Source organism: Amphiura filiformis, chromosome 1 (assembly GCF_039555335.1).
Source record: "Amphiura filiformis chromosome 1, Afil_fr2py, whole genome shotgun sequence".
NCBI lineage: Eukaryota > Metazoa > Echinodermata > Ophiuroidea > Amphilepidida > Amphiuridae > Amphiura > Amphiura filiformis.
In genome coordinates this window covers 36,245,508-36,269,767 of record NC_092628.1, presented here as the reverse complement: position 1 = coordinate 36,269,767, position 24,260 = coordinate 36,245,508, and the positions used below count along the sequence as shown (strand labels likewise).

The 24,260-nt window shown below is 37.9% G+C and overlaps 1 protein-coding gene across 1 annotated transcript in view; it reads right to left on the bottom strand.

Moving 5' to 3' along the window:
• Positions 1 to 11,590: 11,590 nt before the first annotated feature.
• Positions 11,591 to 24,260, bottom strand: part of LOC140146308 (alpha-2,8-sialyltransferase 8B-like) — an 80,355-nt gene continuing 67,685 nt past the window's right edge. The window contains exons 2-5 of the mRNA XM_072168110.1: positions 22,218 to 22,327; positions 18,159 to 18,311; positions 14,282 to 14,815; positions 11,591 to 12,971 (exon numbers count right to left, since the gene is read on the bottom strand). Of these exons, the coding sequence (XP_072024211.1) occupies positions 12,704 to 12,971; positions 14,282 to 14,815; positions 18,159 to 18,311; positions 22,218 to 22,327 (1,065 nt within the window). The 3' untranslated portion in view covers positions 11,591 to 12,703. The remainder of the gene's footprint in view (positions 12,972 to 14,281; positions 14,816 to 18,158; positions 18,312 to 22,217; positions 22,328 to 24,260) is intronic.

The window sequence follows — 24,260 nt, the reverse complement described above, 5'->3', positions numbered from 1 at the left end:
AATGTCCAACTCTTTCCAACTTAAATGCTGAGTCAACACCAATTTCAGTTTCTACTTCAAGTTTCTCTTCCAAATAGGATTCATCGAAAATGTCCTCCCCGACCAAAACATCAACCAAGGCGTTTTTGATTATTTGCTTTCTTGTAGCTTGCTGTACTTTCAAGTCATAATGTTTGGCAAATGCTAGATCAGGCTTCTTCAACGCATCAAACTTCTCCCAATTTATAGTTTCAAGAAACTCTTCTGCTTTGAACTCTGCCAAACTCTGTACTTTCACTTTCAAGACTCAGTATATTATTAATGTTAATTTTTTTGTACAGTGTATTTCCCGGACGAGCCCCCAATTTTGTTACGAGTCGTACTGACTCAAGGCCAAAATCACCTTTTACCCAAATTCACACGAATGCACAACACAAATACACTGTTTGATTAAGCTAACAAAATCTAAGTCTTTAATTAAAAGTAGTATATGATTGGTACAACATATGACAACAAATGCACGTATAAAATAATCACACAATCACAATGATTAATTTAACTTATTAGTACTTAGCCAGCGTTCCTGCAATGTTCTGGACGGCTGCTGTAAATATCCTTAATCACTTGTCCTGTGAAAATCAGCGAAGTCCTTTGTGCACTTGCATTGATGAAATTAATATCCTTGCGAATAAAATCCACACACAAAAACGGCGTTGCTTTCTCCAAACTCTTATCTCCTTGCGATGTTCTCCAAACGCTTAAATCCTTGCGCTGCTTTCTCCAAACTTAACTCCTTGCGCTGCTTTCTCCAAAATTAACTCCTTGCGCTGATTTCTCCAAACTTGGCGCTATTTCCACCTTTCACACAATATCTTCAGGAAGCAGGACTGTCACTGCGATGCAGGTTTCCCCACTTATATTGAAAGTTGTGTTGGATCAAAAACCATAGATCATCATATTTAGATAATCTATGCATAAACCAGACTTCAGCAATTCGACAGAAGAATATATATCCCTTTCATGGAAGAAGTACGCTCTTTGACGTATGTAGATCTTCTCCGACAACACTGGCAGGTAGTAGTACATTAACTACAAAATACATTTCTGGTTTGCAATTTCCTTTCTTTGAAGGAATTGGACTGTTCACAGCATATTAGCTAGCTAGCCCAGATCAACACTATAAACTGTGAAGAATTACGTTTAGTCGTTTACATTCTCTTATATATCAAGCACCGGGAAATCCCATTACATTGTATTGTAATACACATGATGTGATCTTGGAAATTCCCAAGCCTTAATTATAACATTAACCTTTCACATGACATCATTTCCTGAGGGGAACCCCATATATGATGTCATCTTCACTTTACAATCTCAGGGCAATTCCCATATGATCCAAAATTAGAAATGATTCAATTTGTTTTGATCGAGTTGATGCAAGAAAGGGGAATCCCTAAAATGTCTCATGAAATAGATTTTACTTGTAAAAGATAAATCATCAAATCAAATTACTCAGGGCACATCACATGTTAAAGCATTCACTTTAGGGGAAGCACTGTGGGGGAAGAAGTAGAGATCCTTCCAGCGGTCTTCCTCGTCAGCGGAGCTAATCAACTCGATATCATCGCCAAGAAGTACATCCATAGCAAGTATTCGACTGAGTCAAGGGAGCACACACAATTTCCGACTCGTCTTTCTCCACCTGGAGTGTTGAGTCGCGCCGAATTAGACGAGGAAGGAGAAGAAGCGCATGAGCAGTAGTTCTTTATGACAGCAGAGATCCCCTACCATCTACTCCAGCAAACACCAGTCCGATCACCAGTCATGGACATGTCCTGATTTGTCGTTGGTCTCATAAGAACATCTGTTACACTTGCTCAAGAATGGTTCTTTCATAGTTCCCAAGGTCTGGCCATTGTGTCCAGTAATACCAAGCTGGAAATCAAGTATCTCCTTCGGCGGCTATTTTTTCCCCGACGCCAACTTCCGAACCCCCCTTGAAGTCTAATGGTGCGTCCCTAAGCTAACATACTTTCTTGTCGATGCTACAACAGTCGACGAAGCATTCGATCCCCAAGGGACAGGAGAAACCATTACACTGGGATAAAGGCTGTGATATCCTGTACCAGACCTACATTGCGTCTATGACCAATGAAGAGAGAGAGAGAGAGAGAGAAGTAGCTGGCAACGACCTGTTGGGACTACTAGGTGATAAAAGATGTGTCAGATGGGAAGAAGAAGTCTCAGAGATTAACTTCATCTTCACCCACTCCAGTCGCAAGTCATGGCCACTGGCCGTATAATTATACACCAAAACAGTGTCCAGTTACAGTAAACTCCATAACCCCAGTTTCAGTTCATAACGGAATATTGTCAAGATAGAACGGTCGATGCTAAAGCTCACACCCATTCCTAGAATACGGATATAAAGAATATCATCCAGTCTACATCACAGTCCAGCTTTATGTCTGAAGCCTTCACTTTCGAAGAGCTTGAAGTAGATATCAAGAACTATAAAATACTGCAAGACAACTGAAAATAATATTAATGTTCACACCACCTTTCTAAAGAACACGCGTGCTTATTATACCCCCTGGCTACTTTCATTTCTCTCCACTTGCATCAGCACGTCAACTACACCATCTATGGTAGACCGCCAAATTGATCTTGAGGCCTGACAAACCTGCAGATGCTCACAAGAGCTACCGATCGATATCCCTGCTTTCACACATCACCAAGCTCCTAGACATAAGACGATGATTCTTGTAGAATCATCGATACAGTTGAGGATCATCTCTCTCCTACTTAGTGTTATGCGCCCCAAAATATTCCACAATTCCATGAATGATTGTGATTGGTTTGTGTTGAGTTAATGTATTATTTAGAACTGATGTATAAAGAGTAATGGGTCTGATTGGCCTGTGGTGATTTTATGCACTATTTTTAGAAATGATGTAATGTGCCATAATGGGGATGGTAAAAATTAGATATAAGGCCTGGAGCAGACGCTGTATGAAGTTCTTGATTAGCAGAAGCTGTATGAAGTTCTAAGAGGGAACTCTGTGAAATGTATGTCAGCTAGTAGTGGTACAAAAGTTACTATAATTTAAGTCTTCAAACTTCGGTTCGCGATTCTTGTGTGTTGGAGAGAATAAAATACGCCAATACGAGAGAATAAAATACGCCAAAGGCGGTAGTAGTGCTTGATTGTGTTGTCGACTAAAAGAAGCGAGGAGGTAGTATGCTTTGAAATTTACACCTAAAATGCCGCACATTGCGCGGCATGTAGGCCGATTGTACAAATTTATATTCTGACAAGTACTCTAATTTCCGCCCAATATCGAGAGCCCAATATATATCCCCCACCTCTTTGCGCCATACATAAATTCGCCTATCGCCATTTCCGAATGTTCAAAAAGGTAATCACGCTTCCTCAGCATGTGCAATAAATTAGCATTAAAATTAATCTTATTCTATAGAGATTCTAGAAACACCTAGCACGTGGCGCCAATGGTGCGGGTCTATCAAGCTCATGAATTATGCATTAGAATTTTTTTAAACTCATATATTGTATAATTGAAGACCGAATTAAAAAGACTAGCTTGCGTATGCCGTCCTGTCAACCAGACCAAAAATGCCATACTGCGCAGGTCAGCAACCAATCACAACGCGCCTTTGTCCTGACGTCAGACGCAAACTAGTATTTTTTTTAATTCGGTATTTAATTATTGATTGTAGCCTCATCACATCAGCAATATCGTAGAAATTAAGTCGGACAACCGTTATGCTGTGTGTGGCAATGGGAATACACATTAAACAAGGTTTAATTTCATGATTACATGAAACCTGATTATCAATGGAAAAACTTTGGCTGGAGAAGTTGAAGCTGACGTTCATGGCGACACTTTGGATGTGATAATTTGACATCATGGGTTGTTTTGTGCAAAATTGGAGGTATTTTTGCGGCGAGTCAGCAGACCGACTGACATGCAGGCTAGCATGCTAGGCTCGGCTAGCATGCTAGGCTCGACTAGGCCGCAATCATCGTGTCTACATCATAATAATAGTTCATACCCGCTGGACAGCAGGAAGAATGTATATAACTTACATTTCAATACAATCATGTTACTTTTATCTTGAACTTGGAAGAAACTGATTTCAATAACAATTTCAATATTGCAAACTCATGACCATCAGTGACAGTGACCATACATTACACTAAACAGTGAGATCCGTGCCGGTTTATGACTAGAAAGTAGAATGGATTATTTATTTCTGTTCATCTTGATATCAACATTTAAATGGTAAGTTCATGAGTTTGACCTCAATGTCAAATCTACATTGTATGTCGCACAATTATGTGTTGTGCATGACTGAGTGCATGATGCTAGCATATGACTAGTCTAGGGCTAGGCCCGGGGCTAGCAAACTGATTTCAATAACAATTTCAATATTGCAAACTCATGACCATATATACCATCAGTGACCAATCATGTTACTTTTATCTTGAACTTGGAAGAAACTGATTTCAATAACAATTTCAATATTGCAAACTCATGACCATCAGTGACAGTGATCATACATTACACTAAACAGTGAGATCCGTGCCGGTTTATGACTAGAAAGTAGAATGGATTATTTATTTCTGTTCATCTTGATATCAACATTTAAATGGTAAGTTCATGAGTTTGACCTCAATTAAAATACAAAACAGAACCCGTGTCAAATCTACATTGTATGTCGCACAGTTATGTGTAGGGCTAGGCCCGGGGCTAGTCCTTTACTAGCCCTGGGCAGTTGGCAGTATCTGGAAAACACTCCTCCGACACAGCGCTAGTCCAAATCTAAAAAACACTCTGCCAGTCCGAAACTGAAAACCACTGCGCTAGTCCGAATTTGCAAAACATGGCGCTATTCCGAATCTGAATTTAGGAAACACTGCGCTAGTCCGATATTCAGATTCGGACCAGCGCTGTGATTTTCAGATTCGGACTACCGCTTTGGTTTTCTGCAGTTTGGGACAGACGAAGTGTTTTCCAGACTCGGACTAGCGCAGTGTATTTCGGACTAGGGGTGTGTCGGACTGTTAAAGTGTTTTTAGATTCGGACTAGCGGTGTGTCGGACTGTTGCAGTGGTGTTCAAATTTGCCAAATGCATCCATGGGTTTTATATCTTATTTTGTAGCCTATCTGAAAATTTTACTTTGCATAATTCTTGCATATATAGGCCTAATTAGAAAATAAGGCCTACCTGACAACATTGCATGACAAAAATAAAAGAAAGTTGTTGCCAACGACTTGGTTTCGCTCCATTTTGACAGGCCATATTTTGGTAACCGAATATCCGATTATGGACTTGGGTGGCTTTTGTATTCATGTATTCAATTGTCATTGCTGTGTGTCAGTAATCGTTAATTCAAGGTCGTAAGAATTAAGGTTAAAAAAAGATTAAAGCTAGCATTATAAGTATCTCCTTAACTAATAACAAAAGGTGCCCACTGGTATCTTGGAGGCATTGTCTTTTTTAAAGACATTTCTTGTTTTTACTATTTTTTGTACCAGTTTGGGGCAAATTGTTAAAATATTTCAAATTATAGTAGTTTTATCTTCTCTAAGAATTTTAGATCATAAAGATAGCACATTATGTTCAGAAGTTACATGATTCTAAAGGAACGTATGTGTTTTTACACTTTTCATCGTAACGCTGGATCAGTAGCGCACCATTTTCAAAGCTCTATTTACTACAAATACCTTGTGAGAATGATATGTTGAAAATCGTGGAAATGTTTAATTTTTTCCTTGCCTATTTTTTTATTCATAATATATATACATTTTCTAATCAATATTATTATTGACTTGAATAATTTAGGTGAGATGAAAGAAGTGTTTGTATCAACACATTCTAGGCCAGTAAATTAAATTGTAGTTACGATGTTACTAAGATTACTATATGGTGTGGCACTTGTGTAGACTGTAGACAGTGTATGTTAGGTTAGACCTGGTAAAAGTTGTTGGAATGACTCCACAGTATTCCAAACTTTAGCGTGCATTCATAGTAAAAAAAATACTGGTTAACACGAAGCTACAGAGAATATTTAGAAGACAGTTTCCAAGAGTAAGGAGCATCCCATGCAAACATGCTATAACTGGCAATGTTTCACAATTTGATATAGACAGTTACAGAATGGATCCATTCCAGATGTTCAGTTCATTCAAGATAGGACTTCACCTCACACTGCCTGAGTCGTAAGGCAGGGCAGGAACTATCTTTCTGAAAGCATGTGTAAACCAGTTTTATGTTATGTAGACTGAGGTGAGATATTGAAGAACATGTATGCACTGAATAGTTCAGGCAGTGAACCTGTTCATCTTGTGTTGTGTAAGTAAAATCATGATGACGTCGATCTTTGTTTAAATCACAATAGCTCCCAGATGCATCAACCTATTATCTCCAGATTATTAGATCAATAAGTTAACATATGCCTCTTTCTATTTATAGTACAAAAACTATATTAATTAGGAAGTTTATATCTTTGATATATTTTTGAAAATGTCACATAGCCCGGTACCAATCATTTTGATACACCCTGTAGAAGACCATTTGGAAAGCACTAACGTAGCAGCTAGGGTAGTGAAAATATAGTCATCAGGATTTTGGACTGAGACTGTGGCAGACCAGTGGTTTCTCTTGGGTAGACAGGATCTTGGACATTGCCGAATCTTGGATCAAGAACTGAGACCATCAAAGGAATCTCATCAGATCTTCAGCTAATCAAGGTCACCAGGCTTAGATAAGTAATCGTAGTAAAAAGAAATCTGTGTAATATTTCTAAGTTTTATTATTGTATGATTCTGTATTAATATTAGATTAACAGCCATACTGCACTAATTAATAAATAATAATCAATTTGTTGTATATAATTTGCGTGTTTGCTGTTGAGTGAATGGCATGTAGTCATTTTTAAGTAAAGGTGAACACTGATGGCGCTTATTTATCTTAAATCTTGTTTGCGTCTTTACAAGGGGTAGGCACTGGTGTAATGGCATTAAAACATCAGAAAAAATACTAACCAATGGCATGGAAATTAAAACAAAACTTTTATAAGTATGAAATGTAAGGAATAACACATATTATTTGGCTAATTTCAATTTGCACACAAATCAAGTTTATAGATTACAAAATTACCACAATTCACAAAAAAGCAGAAAAAGATGAATAATTTGATATAGCTCCTCAAGATCATCGCAGATGTCAAGACTGTTAAGTTCATCATATCGCTGGTTCAAGACCGCTCATTCATATATACTTGAAACATCAAAGAACGTAACAGAATGAGGAGGCTCCGAAATGGCGAGCCAAAAGGCTCTGTTCTTGCACCCATCTTTTTTAACATCTATGTTTCCGTCATGCTCAAAGGAGAATGTCAACAGTATTCAGTAGTCCATCACCTTTTTGAAGCTATTGAGACATTCATTGAGAAAGATCTCAGCATGCTGGCCACCGATGGCACTTCAAGCTCAGCATGCCAAAGACCGTCTGCTGACAGTTTTCCATCTTGCAAATAGATGCGCCACCCCTAGATCTCTCTCAAGCCGCACGTTGACCCTACGCCGAAGTATCTTGTGTCACGCTTGCCCACAGCCTCACCTGCTCTCACCATGCGAAGAATTATTGCTGCGAAGGCCCAAGCCCAAGTGAACCTTCTTAAGTAACTTGCTGGCATTGGTTGGTAAGCATCCTTTGCTACGCTACGCACACCAACCTTAACTCCCGCCTTAACTCTACTGCTGAGTATGCTGCACCTGCATAGAGCCACAGCACCCACACTGACACGTTCGATGTTGTCCTCAACGATGCCATGAGTCTCATCAGTGGTACACGCACTGCAACACCTGTCAACAACTTATACTTTTGTCTGGCATCCCTCCAGCAAAGTTGAGAAGAGATCTGCTATCTGCAGATCCTGAAGCTAACCCAGAAACATTACCAGGATGATAGCCATGTGCCCCACCCACATTCCTTGTAGATCAGCGTCTTCCTAGAAGATACTTTGCATCCTCCTTCCAGCCATTCCTCCAGGATAGTAGAGTGCTGGGCTAAGGTATGGGATACGTCAATCACCGACCTGCCTGAAGGCATTATTCGCTGAGCCCTTTTCTAATCTAAGATTGGAGCATTCTCCAACTGTCAATGAATTCAAACGATGTAGCATACTGTGCCATGGACTTAATGTGATGAAGACACCACCAGCTGGCTGTCCAGGGATCTACCTGACTAGCTGAGATGTATTTGATAGACCTTACACGCAAGGTGGGAGCACTTACGCTAAGATTTCATAGTAGACTCTAAGTTCACATTTCAATGAGTTATGTGAACTAAAGTTGTATACAAAATTTTACCTTTCCTTAATTTGTATAAGTTAAAATAAAATATTAAAGGGAATCTGAATAATAAATCGCAACTTATGGATCAAATCAAAACCCGACCGACGGTTGCCCGCCGGTTCCGCCCAGTTTACGGGAATATACACAGTAATGAGGTCAGTGGTTACACCCTGGTTCACATGGCTTGTTGATATCATCCAGTCGTCCGCGCAAGTAATGCAATTTTCAAGTGGAGTGATTTCAAGTGGTTATACGAATGTGGTACAATAGGAGGAATTGATTTTCTTTCCTGGATTTCTTCTCATTTTAGGCAGTATGCAGACTTTTTATTAGATTAGGGATAACCATCAAAATTTCATGTTGCCCCTATTGCTACAAAAGATTGTTTTCTGGATAGAACTCATCAATAGAAGTATTTTGGTGTGGTCAAAATCGGTCAAAAACTTAAAAGTTTCCCATTCTGACCGGTCATTGGAACGAAATAAAATGACACGTTCCAAAAATATCAATTGGGAGCAAAATTGGCATAAGCATATATTTACCTTTATATATTTCTTTATTTTAACATATATGCAAACATGAAACAAGCATATTGTGAAAGTATCAAAGGGTTTCTTATGAAATGGCACTTTACTAGTCAATGGCATAAATTATTTTTTCAAACCGAGGCATTGAAATCATGCATTTAGCGAACATTTGCCAAAAATCATCCAAGATGGCCGATATGGCACAAAATCAAAATTGCACTAAGTCCAGGTAAACTTTTTTTTTCACAACCAAAAATGTCGATGTTATTGGGTTTAATATGACCAATTGGTAGGTGTATGCAAATTAAATCTTAAGTATCATTGAAGGTCATTGACTCATTCACAACAATAGAGGTTATCCACTTCACTCATTATGCTCATGTGTGACTTCTAACAAAAGGTGCTGGTTCCCGTAGTGTTCCTCATTCAAAACAATTCAATACATGACCTCGGAGTTACCTGCATGACTTTCGCGGGCTATTTTGAAACAGTTATGGTTGCACATTCAGGTACTTCTTTTGAAAGTTCTAAACAAGGTATAGCCAGCAGCAACTTGTAGATGGTATGGGCCTAAATATAAGAAAACGTTAAGGGTTGAAATCAGGTGAAAATATACATCAAATGAGCACGAAACTTCACATTTATGTTCAGAAAGGTGTCTTCTTAGCATGATTCGAAAGGAGTATGGAAATTCCAAAGGGAAGCTGGTGATTTAATTTGTAACTCGAGATCTACTTGTTCAATATTTCAACCTTTTTTATGATAGAGGTATTACTGGCAACTCTGCCAAATTTCAACTCAGTAGGCCACGTTTTTCACCTGAAATTATTGACATGAATATTTTGTGCCATTCTTGAACAGTGCTGAACTAGCCACTGGCAATTAAGCGCACTATGGCGATGGACCAATTTTGACTCGCACTCGTTATGTTGCTGTAATTTGCAAGATAGTTACAAAATATAATTGGCATTAACTTCCCAATTTTACAGAAAAATATTGAAAAATAAAAGAATGAGATTAATTTAGAAATGTCTGTGCAAGCAGTGCACAGTTGAGCTCCCTGCACGTCTACGGTAGTGTTCTAATCAAGTTGATGGTTCATTGGTCATCCCTAATTAGATGTATAATATTTGATGTAACATATCTCGGTTATTTAATCTATTGCCATTCTATTTCCAGTAATGTTTAAGTTCTAACGAATGTTTGATGACGTAAAATCGATAAAATATTTCTACCAGATAATATACGTAACATAATTATTATCGATTTTAAGTCATCAAACATGCGTTAGAACTTACACATTACTGGAAATAGAATGGGACTAGATTAAATAACGTAGATAATATGTTACATCAAATATTATACGTCTAATACTCGGAGTCTGCATACGGCCTACTCATGCATTCTTGAATATTCATAGAGCAGTGACCTCTGACAACCGGACGGAACCGCCCGGAACCGGCAGTCGAGTTTTGATTTGATCCCTTAAGGGATCTAGAATGAGCGTTTATTGCGTTTCGACAGTATTTTTTGTGGGACATGAGAGCACCACAGACCTATCGAATTGCATTCTGAATACGAAGCATGTCTTTCTGATATCAAATAATTGTCATTTTTTGAAAATCGCAATATAATACTAACTTTATGACAAATTATAAAAATGTGATATTTTTCAAATTTTTGATATATAACAGTCCTCGAAGTAAATTATATAAATCTAATGATATATTCTTAAAGTGTATGTAGCTGTGAGGAAAAGCCGACGGTCAATTGAAAATTTTGACCTTTTATATTGAAGATATGGATTTTTTCCAAAAAGACCTTTTTTTTTTTCTAATTTTTTTTGGTGTTTTGGAAAAAAAAATCCATATCTCAATACTAAAGGTCAAAATTTTCAATTGATCGTCGGCTTTTCATCCCACCTACATACACTTTAAGTATGAATCATCAGATTTGTAAAATTTAATTCGAGTACTGTTAAATATCAAAAATATCAATTTTTAATGATTTGCCATAAAATGTGTATTATATTGCGAATTTCAAAAATCAAAATTATTTGATATCAGAAGGACATTCTTCGTATTCAGAATGCAATTCGATATGTCTGATGTGCTCTAATGTCCCAAAATAAATACTGTCCAAACGTTCATACCCCACCCTTAAATCCTGGTTTTAAAAAATGTCGAAAATAAATTATATAACACACCTGTGATACTTTCAACACATTTCAAAAATCTCATTGTTATAGTCAAAACAGATACTTAGTGCTAGAAGTCTCGGACCGGCCCAGCCTACATGAGGCTCAGTCGCAAGCACACGACAGAAACTGGCTGCAAAGGAGACTACGTGCACTAGATAATTTTCTTATAATAAAATCCGTTCTTGAGTATAATAGGAAAAAAACTCACGACACCAGTGATGGATGTATATGGTATAACTGACTACCGGTATATATTTAGGGAACTTTGGTCACTAGGAATGTCATAGACTATGCCATAGTCGATTTTTGATAAATACAAATACGTTATTTAATCATTATGAACGCATTAAGTTGAACTCGAAATTATACTGATATTATTTTATTACATCAAAATACTAGTAAATGGTTATGAAAAGGTTTAGGCCTATATAATTACATCAGTGACAGTAACAGTAAAGTATACGTAGGCTTATTGAATGCAACATATTATAATGGCACTTCAATACTGAACAGTTCTGATTTTAGAATCTACCAGTTTAATAATCGCGAAAGCCCGAGTTAAAAATCGACTATGAACATTGCATTTTTAACAGGACTTTGTACGTACAGGACGCGCTCATGCACCTTGTACACAAAGCGCCACATAGTTGTGTACAATGTAGTTATCAATGGTAATGCCACAAGCACGGAGGATTTAAACCATAACGAGATCTGGACGACCAATCACAAGCCAGATCCATTTAAAGATGCATTACATCATGGCCAATTTTAGTAGGCCAGAAATCCGACAATCTCATCCATAGACAACCGTGTTAAACTTGTTGACCGCAATCGGAAGTAAGTAGTCCACTTGGGAAGCCAACAAACAGAGGGAGTACAGTGACTAAAAAGATCAGATGTGAAAATCTATCAATTGTGATATCAAATTAATTAAATCAGAGTTTTAAGAGTATGCATATAAATGGGCTAGTGGACTACGGAGAAGTCTAGGAATGTCATTGCCATTTGGGAGGTATGGGAAAAACAACTGCAGAAGTATTAATTCAAAAGAAAATATCTTTATTTCGTCATAATTGAACCAATCTTATATACCAATGAGATTTTTGAAATGTGCTGGGTGTCAATCTGGACTGAAAATGAGTCATTCGCCAGATTACGTTGATTACAGCAAATTTCACCTATGAACAAAAAGACTTATCCAGCATATTTCATATCTACCTAAATTTTTAAAATAGAATAAACAACCTCACCTCTTTTTCTGAAAATAGACACATCTTGAAGTAGCCCAATCTCGTACATCATATCACCCAGTTTGGGTTTGTGGTTTTAAAATATTGCAATTAAACACTGATTCTTTCAAATATGAGACGCAAAAACACAAACATAAAGATATAGCAAACTTGGAGTGGTAGAGGTTTATGGACCCAAGACAAATTACACCTAAATTAAATTAAGTGTAACTTCAAGGTTAACCCGCCATGGCGGAAAAAAGAAAAAGGGGAGATTCTGGCACGTCGAAAGGAGACCGATGCAAACGATTGTCAAAGCCTTTTTTATATATTATTATTCAACCCCCTTTCATACATATTATTTCACAACCCTAATTCGTCTTTTAACTAACATCACAGCGCTCTGTCCTCAAATTGATTATTTTCAAATCGTGCAGTCTTTGAAGAATACTAAATTCCGCGGGTAGTTTATGCCTGGATGTGGTGTAATTCATTATATTTTTGTCGAAATAGTGATATTTAATTGCTCTATCATTTTGGTCGGTGCTAAATGGGTAAAATCCGAACAACGATAATTCATCACAAAAAGTCAATGCTGCAGTCGTAATCATGAGCCCCGCAGACGGTAGATGTTCCGGTATATTCCATAACCTGAAAAAGAGATCAAACATCAAGAAGAGAATAATGCTTATTACGTCATGCAAAGGTGATGGTCTAGTAGCTTTGTCGAATTATAGTCTGTATGATATTTGCTAGCTTTTGTTTCTCAAATAGAAGCATAATGTGAAAAGCAACATGAATCCTTTAGGCCTATACAGGCTTTGCGATGCGAGTGCGCAGCTCTTTTCAACCCAACCTAATCTAGATTTAGTGATCTTGTGTGATTAACCTGAACTCCACCGAGGCTTTTTGGCGGAGGGGAAGGAACCTTTCTGTGCCCATACGTCATGATGACGCAATCGCTATATAGTCTGGGGCCTTACGTCATTTGGTGAGAAGTTCATGTTCATTTTGTTTTTTAGCTTTTTTGAACTAAAACTAAATCTACATGGACCACTGAATCAAATGAACCATGCTGTCAATTTTTCTGATGGGGTTAGGGATCCAAAATGAGCGTTTATTGCGTTTCGACAGTATTTTTTGTGGGACATGAGAGCACCTCAGACCTATCGAATTGCATTCTGAATACGGAGCATGTCTTTCTGATATCAAATAATTTTCATTTTTAAAAATCACAATATAATACAAATTTTATGACAAATTATAAAAATTTGATATTTTTGAAATTTTGATATATAACAGTCCTCGAAGTAAATTATATAAATCTAATGATATATTCTTAAAGTGTATGTAGCAGGGAGGAAAAGCCGACGGTCAATTGAAAATTTTGACCTTTCATATTGAAGATATGGATTTTTCCCCAAAAAGACCTAATTTTTTTGGTGTTTTGGGAAAAAAATCCATATCTTCAATACGAAAGGTCAACATTTTCAATTGATCGTCGGCTTTTCATCCCACCTACATACACTTTAAGTATAAATCATCAGATTTATAAAGTTTACTTCAAGTACTGTTAAATATCAAAATATCAATTTTAATCATTTGCCATAAAATGTGTATTAAATTGCGAATTTCAAAAATTATTTGATATCAGAATGACATTCTTCGTATTCAGAATACAATTCGATATGTCTGATGTGCTCTAATGTCCCAAAATAAAGCTCTCCAAACGTTCATACCCCAGCCCTTAAGGGGGTTAAATCCAAGTGTAGGACGATATATTCAAACATGGTAGTTAATCCTGTTACGTCATCACTTCTACGGCGAATAGAGTGTGAAATGGGTTATTTGAAAGAACATTATAATATCCTTTGTGTGTATACAAGATATGTCACCCTTTGGTCTGGCTGAAAACGGTCAAATATGAGGAGGGTAAAAATCTGATACTAATGTATCCTTACCTTTTTGATACAGTTCTGATAGATATCGTTGAAAATGCAAAGTAAACCGAGATGTGTGCTTTCTTACAACACTCAGCAAGGGTAATCAATAACGGCTTAACTTCATTGGTGAGATCCAATTGAAACCAAAGTATAGAGTTGTTGTATTGCCTCAAATTTCGCATCTGGTTGGGATGCTCTTTAGTTTTATTAAGCGCTTCTACGAGCCATTTCAGCACAACCCTATTTATGGTTACAATATCCCGTTTATTACCCACGTCATGTTGAAATCCTTTTATAGTCGCGATATTTGAGCGAATCACCATATCGTTTTTGTCTATTAGTTCGCCACAACCACTTTTTAGTAAAATTCCGCTATTACCCACAACAGCGCATTTTCTTTGTGGCTTGATTATAACGTGATTCGGACTTATTCCCGAGTTGTTTTTACTCGCATTGGGAGGAAAGTGCAACAGCGATGTTACAATTGTTGAGGCGGTGGAAACTAAGACTGGATCCATGTTTTCTTGAGGGAAGAGACTTCTTATCGTCTTTCTGCAAAATATAAAATACATTAATAATATAGATAATAATATACGAATACGTAGAACGTAGGAAGTATCCAAATATATACAACATGTTATGAGTGGCAGTACTGGTCCTAAGAAGAGGTGTTTGCGGACTACCCAGCAAACACAAAAACGTTTTAAAAACGTTTTTAATAAGTTATATTTTGGCTTTTGGTTTAGATAAAAACGTTTTAATAACATTAAAATGTCGGGTTATATAAAGGTCATGAAAACGTTATAAAACGTTTTGTATGAAAACACACTACAACAATATTTTTTAAATGTTTTTAAAAATGTTATTGTAAACTATTTTTGCAAACATTTTGCCAAATATTTTGTCAACACTTAAATAACATTATGTTAAAATATTTGCACCCTACAAGCACAGAAATGTTCTTAAAATGTTTTTTCAAAACGTTTTAATAACATTTAAATGTCGGGTTATATAAAGGTCACGAAAACGTTTTTAAAACGTTATTGCAAATATTTTGGGCAAACATTTTTCGCAAAATATTTTTTCAACCCAAAATAACATTCTGTTTAGAATGTTTTGTATCAAGTTTTCAAAAATGTTTTTGGAATGTTATTAAAACGTTTTTATACCCTTTATATAACCCGACATTTAAACGTTTTCTGTAAAACATTTTTGTTTGCTGAGCAGTAGATTATCAAAAATGATTTTAATGTTATGAAAACGTTTTATACCCTTAATATACTCTTTCTATAACCCGACATTTAAACGTTTTCTGACAACCTTTCATAACCTTTTGCGAATGATGTCGAAAACGTTTTGTGTTTGCTGGGTAGGGCCTACTTAAATATAGTCCCGGCGCACCAGTGGAGGGAAGTATTCAAATCACCCAACACCGACAATATGTTCATGAAAGTTCATCTGTGTTGGTATAAATCATGATTTTGATATACATATTGTCGGTGATTTTGATCCGAAATAATGTCAAGAAAATCTCGACCTGATACAGTCACTCACTCGCTGATGAAAGATGGAGTACCATCTGAAAATTCCGAGGTAGGAATTATTTCCTTGTGTTTGGATCAAAAGTTTAAATCAAAATCACCGACAATATGTTATTCAGTGACGACGGAAGCATTACAAATTATTCATCATTTTCTAACCCGGTATCCAAAGATTTATCGTCTGAAAATCAAACAAGTGTATCGGCGTGCATAGCAGAATACACGTACACGTGTATTGATTTAGTTTCCCTGTTTGTACAATATAATTATTTACCAGGCGTTGTCGCTGTGACCCGGGATGGGGAGCATAGATATTCAGACTATTATAGCCAAAATGAAGGTGAATGTTGGTAATTTGATTGGCCAATGCGCAATTTTTTTGCCCAAAACATGGTGTTTTTCGGGCTAAAAAGGAAGATACAAAATTAATATATATTGCTTTAAGTTTCTTCTACACTGTCACGTGTTAAAATTTCAAACTTCTGGTAACGTGCGTTAAAAAGTTTCAAGTTGATGGCTAAAATGTTGTGGGTTAATATGGTTAACACAATGCACACGGCTCATGTCCAGGGAATTCTGTGCTGGTAATATGGTTAACACAATGTACACGGCTCCTGTCCAGGTTAACACAATGTACACGGCTCCTGTCCAGGTTAACACAATATACACGGCTCTTGTCCAGGTTAACACAATGTACACGGCTCCTGTCCAGGTTAACACAATATACACGGCTCCTGTCCAGGTTAACACAATTACACGGCTCCTGTCCAGGTTAACACAATGTACACGGCTCCTGTCCAGGTTAACACAATGTACACGGCTCATATCCAGGTTAACACAATGTACACGGCTCCTGTCCAGGTTAACACAATGTACACGGCTCCTGTCCAGGTTAACACAATGTACACGGCTCCTGTCCAGGTTAACACAATGTACACGGCTCCTGTCCAGGTTAACACAATGTACACGGTTCCTGTCCAGGTTAACACAATGTACACGGCTCCTGTCCAGGTTAACACAATGTACACGGCTCCTGTCCAGGTTAACACAATGTACACGGCTCCCGTCCAGGTTAACATAATGTACACGGCTCCTGTCCAGGTTAACACAATGTACACGGCTCCTGTCCAGGTTAACCCAATGTACACGGCTCCTGTACAGGTTAACACAATGTACACGGCTCCTGTACAGGTTAACACAATGTACTAGTACACGGCTCCTGTACAGGTTAACAATGTACACGGCTCATATCCAGGTTAACACAATGTACACGGCTCCTGTCCAGGTTAACACAATGTATACGGCTCCTGTCCAGGTTAACACAATGTACACGGCTCCTGTCCAGGTTAACACAATGTACACGGCTCCTGTCCAGGTTAACACAATGTACACGGTTCCTGTCCAGGTTAACACAATGTACACGGCTCCTGTCCAGGTTAACACAATGTACACGGCTCCTGTCCAGGTTAACACAATGTACACGGCTCCCGTCCAGGTTAACACAATGTACACGGCTCCTGTCCAGGTTAACACAATGTACACGGCTCCTGTCCAGGTTAACCCAATGTACACGGCTCCTGTACAGGTTAACACAATGTACACGGCTCCTGTACAGGTTAACACAATGTACTAGTACACGGCTCCTGTACAGGTTAACACAATATACACGGCTCCTGTCCAGGTTAACACAATGTACACGGCTCCTGTCCAGGTTAACACAATGTACACGGCTCATATCCAGGTTAACACAATGTACACGGCTCCTGTCCAGGTTAACACAATGTACACGGTTCCTGTCCAGGTTAACACAATGTACACGGCTCCTGTCCAGGTTAACACAATGTACACGGCTCCTGTCCAGGTTAACACAATGTACACGGCTCATATCCAGGTTAACACAATGTACACGGCTCCTGTCCAGGTTAACACAATATACACGGTTCCTGTCCAGGTTAACACAATGTACTGATGACGTTTGGGATAACTTTTGGGGATAACTTGCTGATGTCCAGGGTGCATCATACTGTCAATTACATGACGTCATCGGTGAGGAATGTCCCGATTATAGGCAAGATATCATCACAGCATCACCATCTGCTGAAGACGCTAGTCGAACTAGTGAAAACGTTCATGACGTTCCGGATTTCCTATTTGCGCCAACGTATTAACTTTCGCCGCTTGGAGGGGGATGAGCAGAATCGATCTATAGGGGTGCTAAATTAGTCAATCGGCGCCACTAAGACGGCGCCAGGGCACGTTTTCCCTCACTTGCCACTGGCTACTTCATCGGGGAAATTTAATCAATAAATATGTATAATTATAAATAGTTACACAAGAATTTGCTTGTGACCTACCTTAATTGTTGTGCAGCTATACGATCAAACCATGTCAAATCTTGCTGATCTTGATCGAGATTTGTCAGTTGTGAGCCTTCCGATTCAACAAGAGTCATAGATGACCCAGAACTTGCCTTCCTGAATGCATTGTCACCATCTGCTATTTTGTAGCTGTTTGATCAAATTAAAATACAAGAATACAAAAGAAGAAAAGGATGAAAAACAGCGGCTTTTTTCGACGAGAATAAGCAAACTATGATGCAATTTTACCAGTTTCGCCGATACTTTTATTTACAAACTGAATTTATTTGCATGCAAACTGACTTAAATTGACCATGTGATGTGATCATTGATCAAGCATAAGAAGAAGTTTACAACGGAACGAAAATAGAAGACCTAAAAAGACCCTATTTTGCCGGACTCGAGCAGGACTCGAAGCCGAGTCCCCGAGTCCTTGCGGTCCGAGTCCGAGTCCTTAGCTTCCTAGTCCAAGTCCGAGTCCGAGTCCTTAAAAAAAGGACCCGAGTCCGGACTCGAGTCCGAGTCCCGTGTTCTCCAATACTGTGCGATCAAGGGTTTCCTGAGATTAGTTGCAGAGAATAACCAGTTCAAGTTGGTTGGGGAACATTCACTATAGGAATGGTAGTATCACCGAATTCGGCTTCACCTGGAATGTCATGAAAAATGTTGCATCAGTCTTTTGAGGTCAGCTCGTTTACGAAGAAAACAAATTACAGGACAAATTGAAGTAAATATTTTTATCTGGACTTACTATTTATATTTGGCCTACATTGTCATTAATCCACTCTGCAGCTTAAAAGCAATCACCGAACAACTTCAAACTTGATACGGTGATAGGATATGGCTGCTTGATGTGCTGAATAGTTTTGTGTCATTTTATTTGCATATTTATGAATATTAATGAGCTCATTTGCATATTTTGCCTACATTTCAAATAATCCACTCTCCAGCTTAAACACAACCACTGATCAAATTTAAACTTGGTCTTGTGATATATGCATCACCTCTTCTACAAGTCAGTCTTTTACACAAGACATATGACCACACGCTTGATTGCACATTGAGTATCCTTGGCAAAAGTACCTCTCTCATCCATAATTGACTGTCGTAAGTTCCTCGTGGTTATGATGCCTGTTACACATTGGAACTTCGCGCTGTACATGATGCTGAAGAGGTAATTTTTAATGCGCGCGATCGGGGAGATTATCATGCTTCGGGTTTTATCAGAATGAGTCAGTTTGAAAAGTTTTATAGAAAATAATGTAAACAGCAGGTTGCGCAAACAAAGAAACATGCTAACCCTGAAACATCGATTGCGTGCTGAGATCCAAAGGAGGATCAGAAGAGACAAGACAACGTGGCTTGAAGAACAATGTAAGCTGATCAGAGACTTTGATGCAACAGGAATCAGAAGGCAATGTTTGAACAGATTAGATCAGTAAAAGCCAAGTCCACTCCAACACAGCAAGCAGTTGGAAGATATCATGAACATATGGAATGAATATGGCGGAAAACTGTTTGAAAACCCAGATGGAGAAGTACCACATCCCATGCCAAAAACACCGGTTAAAGCCCTCATATCTGAAGTTGAACATGCAGTCAGCAAACTCCAGACTGGGAAATCAAAAGGTCTTGACGGAGTACCTTATGAATTAATAAAAAACAAATTGTGAATGACCAGATGACTGGGCAAACAAGCGTTTGTGATGTTATTCAAGTCTGGGGATCCCAAACAATGTTCCAACTACAAGAACGCAACCCAATATTTGAAAGTTGCAGCAAAATCCTGTATTCAGTATCCATTGAAGGAAAATGTTCAGCTCTCCACTCTCAGAAAAAAGGTTCTACAAAGAACCTTTTCTTGCTTCCACAACCTTTTTGGTCCTACAAAGAACCCAACTGAAACCCAATGGGGTTCTTTGTAGAACCAAAAAAGGTTCTGTAGCCAAGAAAAAGGGTCTTTGTAGAACTTGCTTGAAGAACCTTTAAGGAATCTTAAAGAAAGAACCTCAAAGGGTTCTTAGTAGAACAGAAAAAAAGGTTTTTAATAAAAAGTACCAAAATGGGTTAAGGGGGTTCGAAACGATGTTTCTGGAAAACAGAAACTGAATTTAGAACCATTTGAATAGATTGAATAAGTTAAGCTAAATACACTGAGCAAAATAGTTTTTGTTTGAAGGAAATCGGACATACGGTTGTCAAGATACACATGTTTTAGTTTCTTTGTATTCTATTGTTTTTGCCAATATATTGATGAAGTTAATGAGGAAAATTGGCAAAATGTGCTCATGAATATTCATGTTTACCAATATTATACCAATATCTTATGAATAAACCTTCATACTACTTTTATTTTATATAATTTGGACATGAAACTTTGCCAATGTGTTTTTATGGCCTAAAACATTAACATGTGATTTTCCCGCCCATCTAATTTGCATATTTGCATAATTAATTAGCATTATACTTAAGGCTAATTAATTATGCAAATATGCAAATTAGATGGGCGGGAAAATCACATATTAATGTTTTAGACCATAGAAACACATTGGCAAAGTTTCAGGTAAAAATTCGTAAAGGTAAAAATAGTATGAAGGTTTATTCATTAAATATTGGGAAAATATTGGAAAAAATTAATATTAATGAGCACATTTTGCCAATTGTCCTCATTAACTTCATCAACATATTGGCAAAAACACTAGAATCCAAAGAATCTTTCAACAGCAATACCTCAAAAACCGTTTGTCCGATTTGGCTCAAATTTTAGAATTAAGATTATTTTGCATATCTCTCTGCAACAAGTCTATTTTAACCTCAATCAGAGCAACTTGATTTTGCCTTTCGTACCACGTTTTACTTTTCTTAACTTTGTGATGAGTCCCTGAATGAATGAATTAGAATGTCCCCAGGCCTACTTAAATCTTTAAGGTTCTTTATAGAACCTTTTAAGGTTCTTTTTAGAACCTTATTACTGCTTAGGGTTCTACATAGAGGACAAAAAAAGGTTCTAAGTAGCACCTTTTTTTCTGAGAGTGTCGTTGGGTTATTTTCTGCGACATCAAGTGTTTTTACGACATGGCATAACTGGGCATTTAACAGCAGAGACAAAAAATCATTTAGAAGCTTCTGTAGATGTCTGACGAAGAAGCACACAGAAAGCGATTAACCATATGTTAACCTCCCTGCTGAAGCTGGCCCTTGATTTGCAACAAATGAGGTGTCATACGCAGTATTAAGTTATGCTTCGACTGCATATCCCAATTAGACATACGATCGACCATTTTGGAATAATGGCCATTCATTAAGGGGGTAATTACTTTTTGGTAGATGTTTACTTTGGTATTTATCTTACACCATATTTTAATTCATTCTTGAACCAGTTGATCTTATACAACATCTTAAAAACGCCAATACAACAACTATCCAGATCTTTTCCCACTGCCTGGTTTTACCATCACCGGTGGCACTCTTCCTGACGATATCATATTTTTTTAATTAACACTGAAAAGAAGTATGTCCACTTGGTTGAGTTGACAGTTCCGTTTGAACAAAATACTCGGGACAAAATATTAATAAGGCTCATGAACGGTCATGACGCAAAACTCAAAAATATATCGAAGTCATGTCAGACATTTACGAGAATGGCTTCACTTGCAATCTCACCTGCATAGAAATCGGGTCACGTGGTTTGGTTACACCCGATACCACCAAAAGGATTTCCAATATCTTCTCCTTTGTCAAAGCCAAACAACCCAGGTCAATCAAAAAGGACCTAAGCAAACTTGCTATCCTCTCCAGTTATAGGCCTACTATCTGGAATGCCCGTCATGAACCGACATGGGGCTCATCTGGTCAACCTCATCTCAAGCTTTCAGCGTTTTGACATTCATTTGCCTCTTGCTTAATAAAGATTGATTGAACACTATCGCCAAAAGATAACTCTGGTATAATTTACGTTCTATGCAAAATTGCAAACGCGTTTATTTGAAACTCCTTGGTATACCCAGAGAAGATGAGAAGAAACTCATCTTCTCTGGTATACCATAGCCACCGTACCTTGTGGTAGTTCCCAGATGAAATCCTGAGAGGCGTCCGAGATAAAATGAACCTAAAACAATCGTCAACAACTTGATGTACCGTTTGAGACGTCCACGCTTAGTTCTTGGCTGTAAAGAAACAACATAGATTATTATTAATCTATTGGTAATATACACACATAAATATATCGGAATACATAAACATTATATCAATGCACACCCAGTGTATATAAGCACCACCACTATGATATCATACAAAAAAAAAAAAAAAAGGTTACATATAGATTTTTTGGAAATAATCTAAGTTAATGTTAACAAAATAATATAAATATCCTTTTCATGACATATAATTTATGTACCTTCTATTAGTACCCCTGTGAATGTCAAGTTCACAACCTACGTACTTAGTCCGCATTCCACGCATTCCTGAGCAAGCTCTTTACGTGACAAATGCAACACGAGGTTCATTATACCGTCACAGCCACTGTGCATTTGGCGGGGCCCTTGAGTAGGCCCATGCAGCCATAGCATGGCAGATGCAGTATTTCTGATAAACAAAGAATAAACCTTGTTCAGTTTTATTTCAAGAGTTCAGTCAGAAATATAAAAACAAACAGCAGCGATTTCAAGCCAACAAAAACCAAACAAGGCCTAAATGCAAAAGATTGTTATTCATTTCACTATGTTGATGACATGAGATACAGCGTGCAGAACTGCTTTCAACAAAAACGTGTTCTTCTCTTCCTTTATTTGTTACCACCAAGAGTCAAGAAGCTCTAACTGATTTATTTTCAGTGTACAATATTTAATTTGTCAATATGTTTCTTTTGTGCAACCAGTGGCGTAGCCAGGATTTTGGAACCGAGGGGGCACAACTTGTAAATTTACCGACGGAAATATTTTTTGCCGACGGAAGTTGTGATTTGTTGACACAAATTTTTTTGCATGGTTTGAAAAAGTGAAGAGCAAAAAAAAACAAAAACAAAAAGGCGATACCAACAAAAAACAAAAATTTTATGTATAATTCACAATTTTTCAACCAACGCCTTCCGTCTACCGACGGCCTTACATGAACCGACGGCCATGACGAGGGGGGGCACCACCCCCTGGCCCCCACTGGCTACGCCACTGAGTTCAACAATGAAAAGTAAGAGAAATACAAAAGGTAATAAAGAAAAAATCTGAAAACAAAGGTGTGCGTGTGTTCAACTTTTGTTGTGCGATATTTTGATGATTAGCCACTCTTGACACCCCTGTCATCTTGCGCTCATAAGTTAAGTTGCTTTTAAGATACGGAATTGGAACTTAGCAAACTGTCAGAGCCACCAAAACTTACAAAATCAGCAGATAGGCGAGATCTGCTAGTTTCTGTTGACAAGGGGCAGTCTTCAGCAAACGGCTCTTTTCAGAGTCATCAGTAGACAAGGGGCGGTCTACATGTCTCATTCTTAGGTACTTTGTCCTGAAGAAGTCAGAGCTACTCCTGACGAAAGCTTGACAGTTCTAAACTTGTCCGACGGCGAACCCGCTAAAAACCTACTAATTGAATGAAATATGTTATCTGAAAAAATGTACCATCACAAAATGCGGTTCATTTTCTACATGTAACCTTTTTATGGGACACCTTGTAGTATACCACGATGCTCGACTCTGTCACGGTCAAAACGTGAGAAATTACTAAGTTCTCCTTTTTCACGGCAACTAGCTCGTCGCGCAGCACCGGTGTGTAGCGAAGGCGAAGGATAATACATGTAGTACTCCGGAGGATACTAAAGCTATAGCGGTCACGACGGGCAGAAATGGGGTTAACTACTATGATCCCGTCAGGCAGCAGTGATTGTTTTTCCAATAAATTTGATCTAATTTGATAAGGGAATGTCTTTTTGCTGAAGTAATGTCGAAATTAGGACTACAATACGAAGGAAATGCATGACAGGTATAAGATATGAAATGCAATTGAGTATTTGAAGTCACAAAACATGTGACACCTCACGCGATCTTGCATTATGGCGCCGTATTTGTCTGTGTGTTTGCATTCATGTCCTCGTTTGAAAAAGAATAT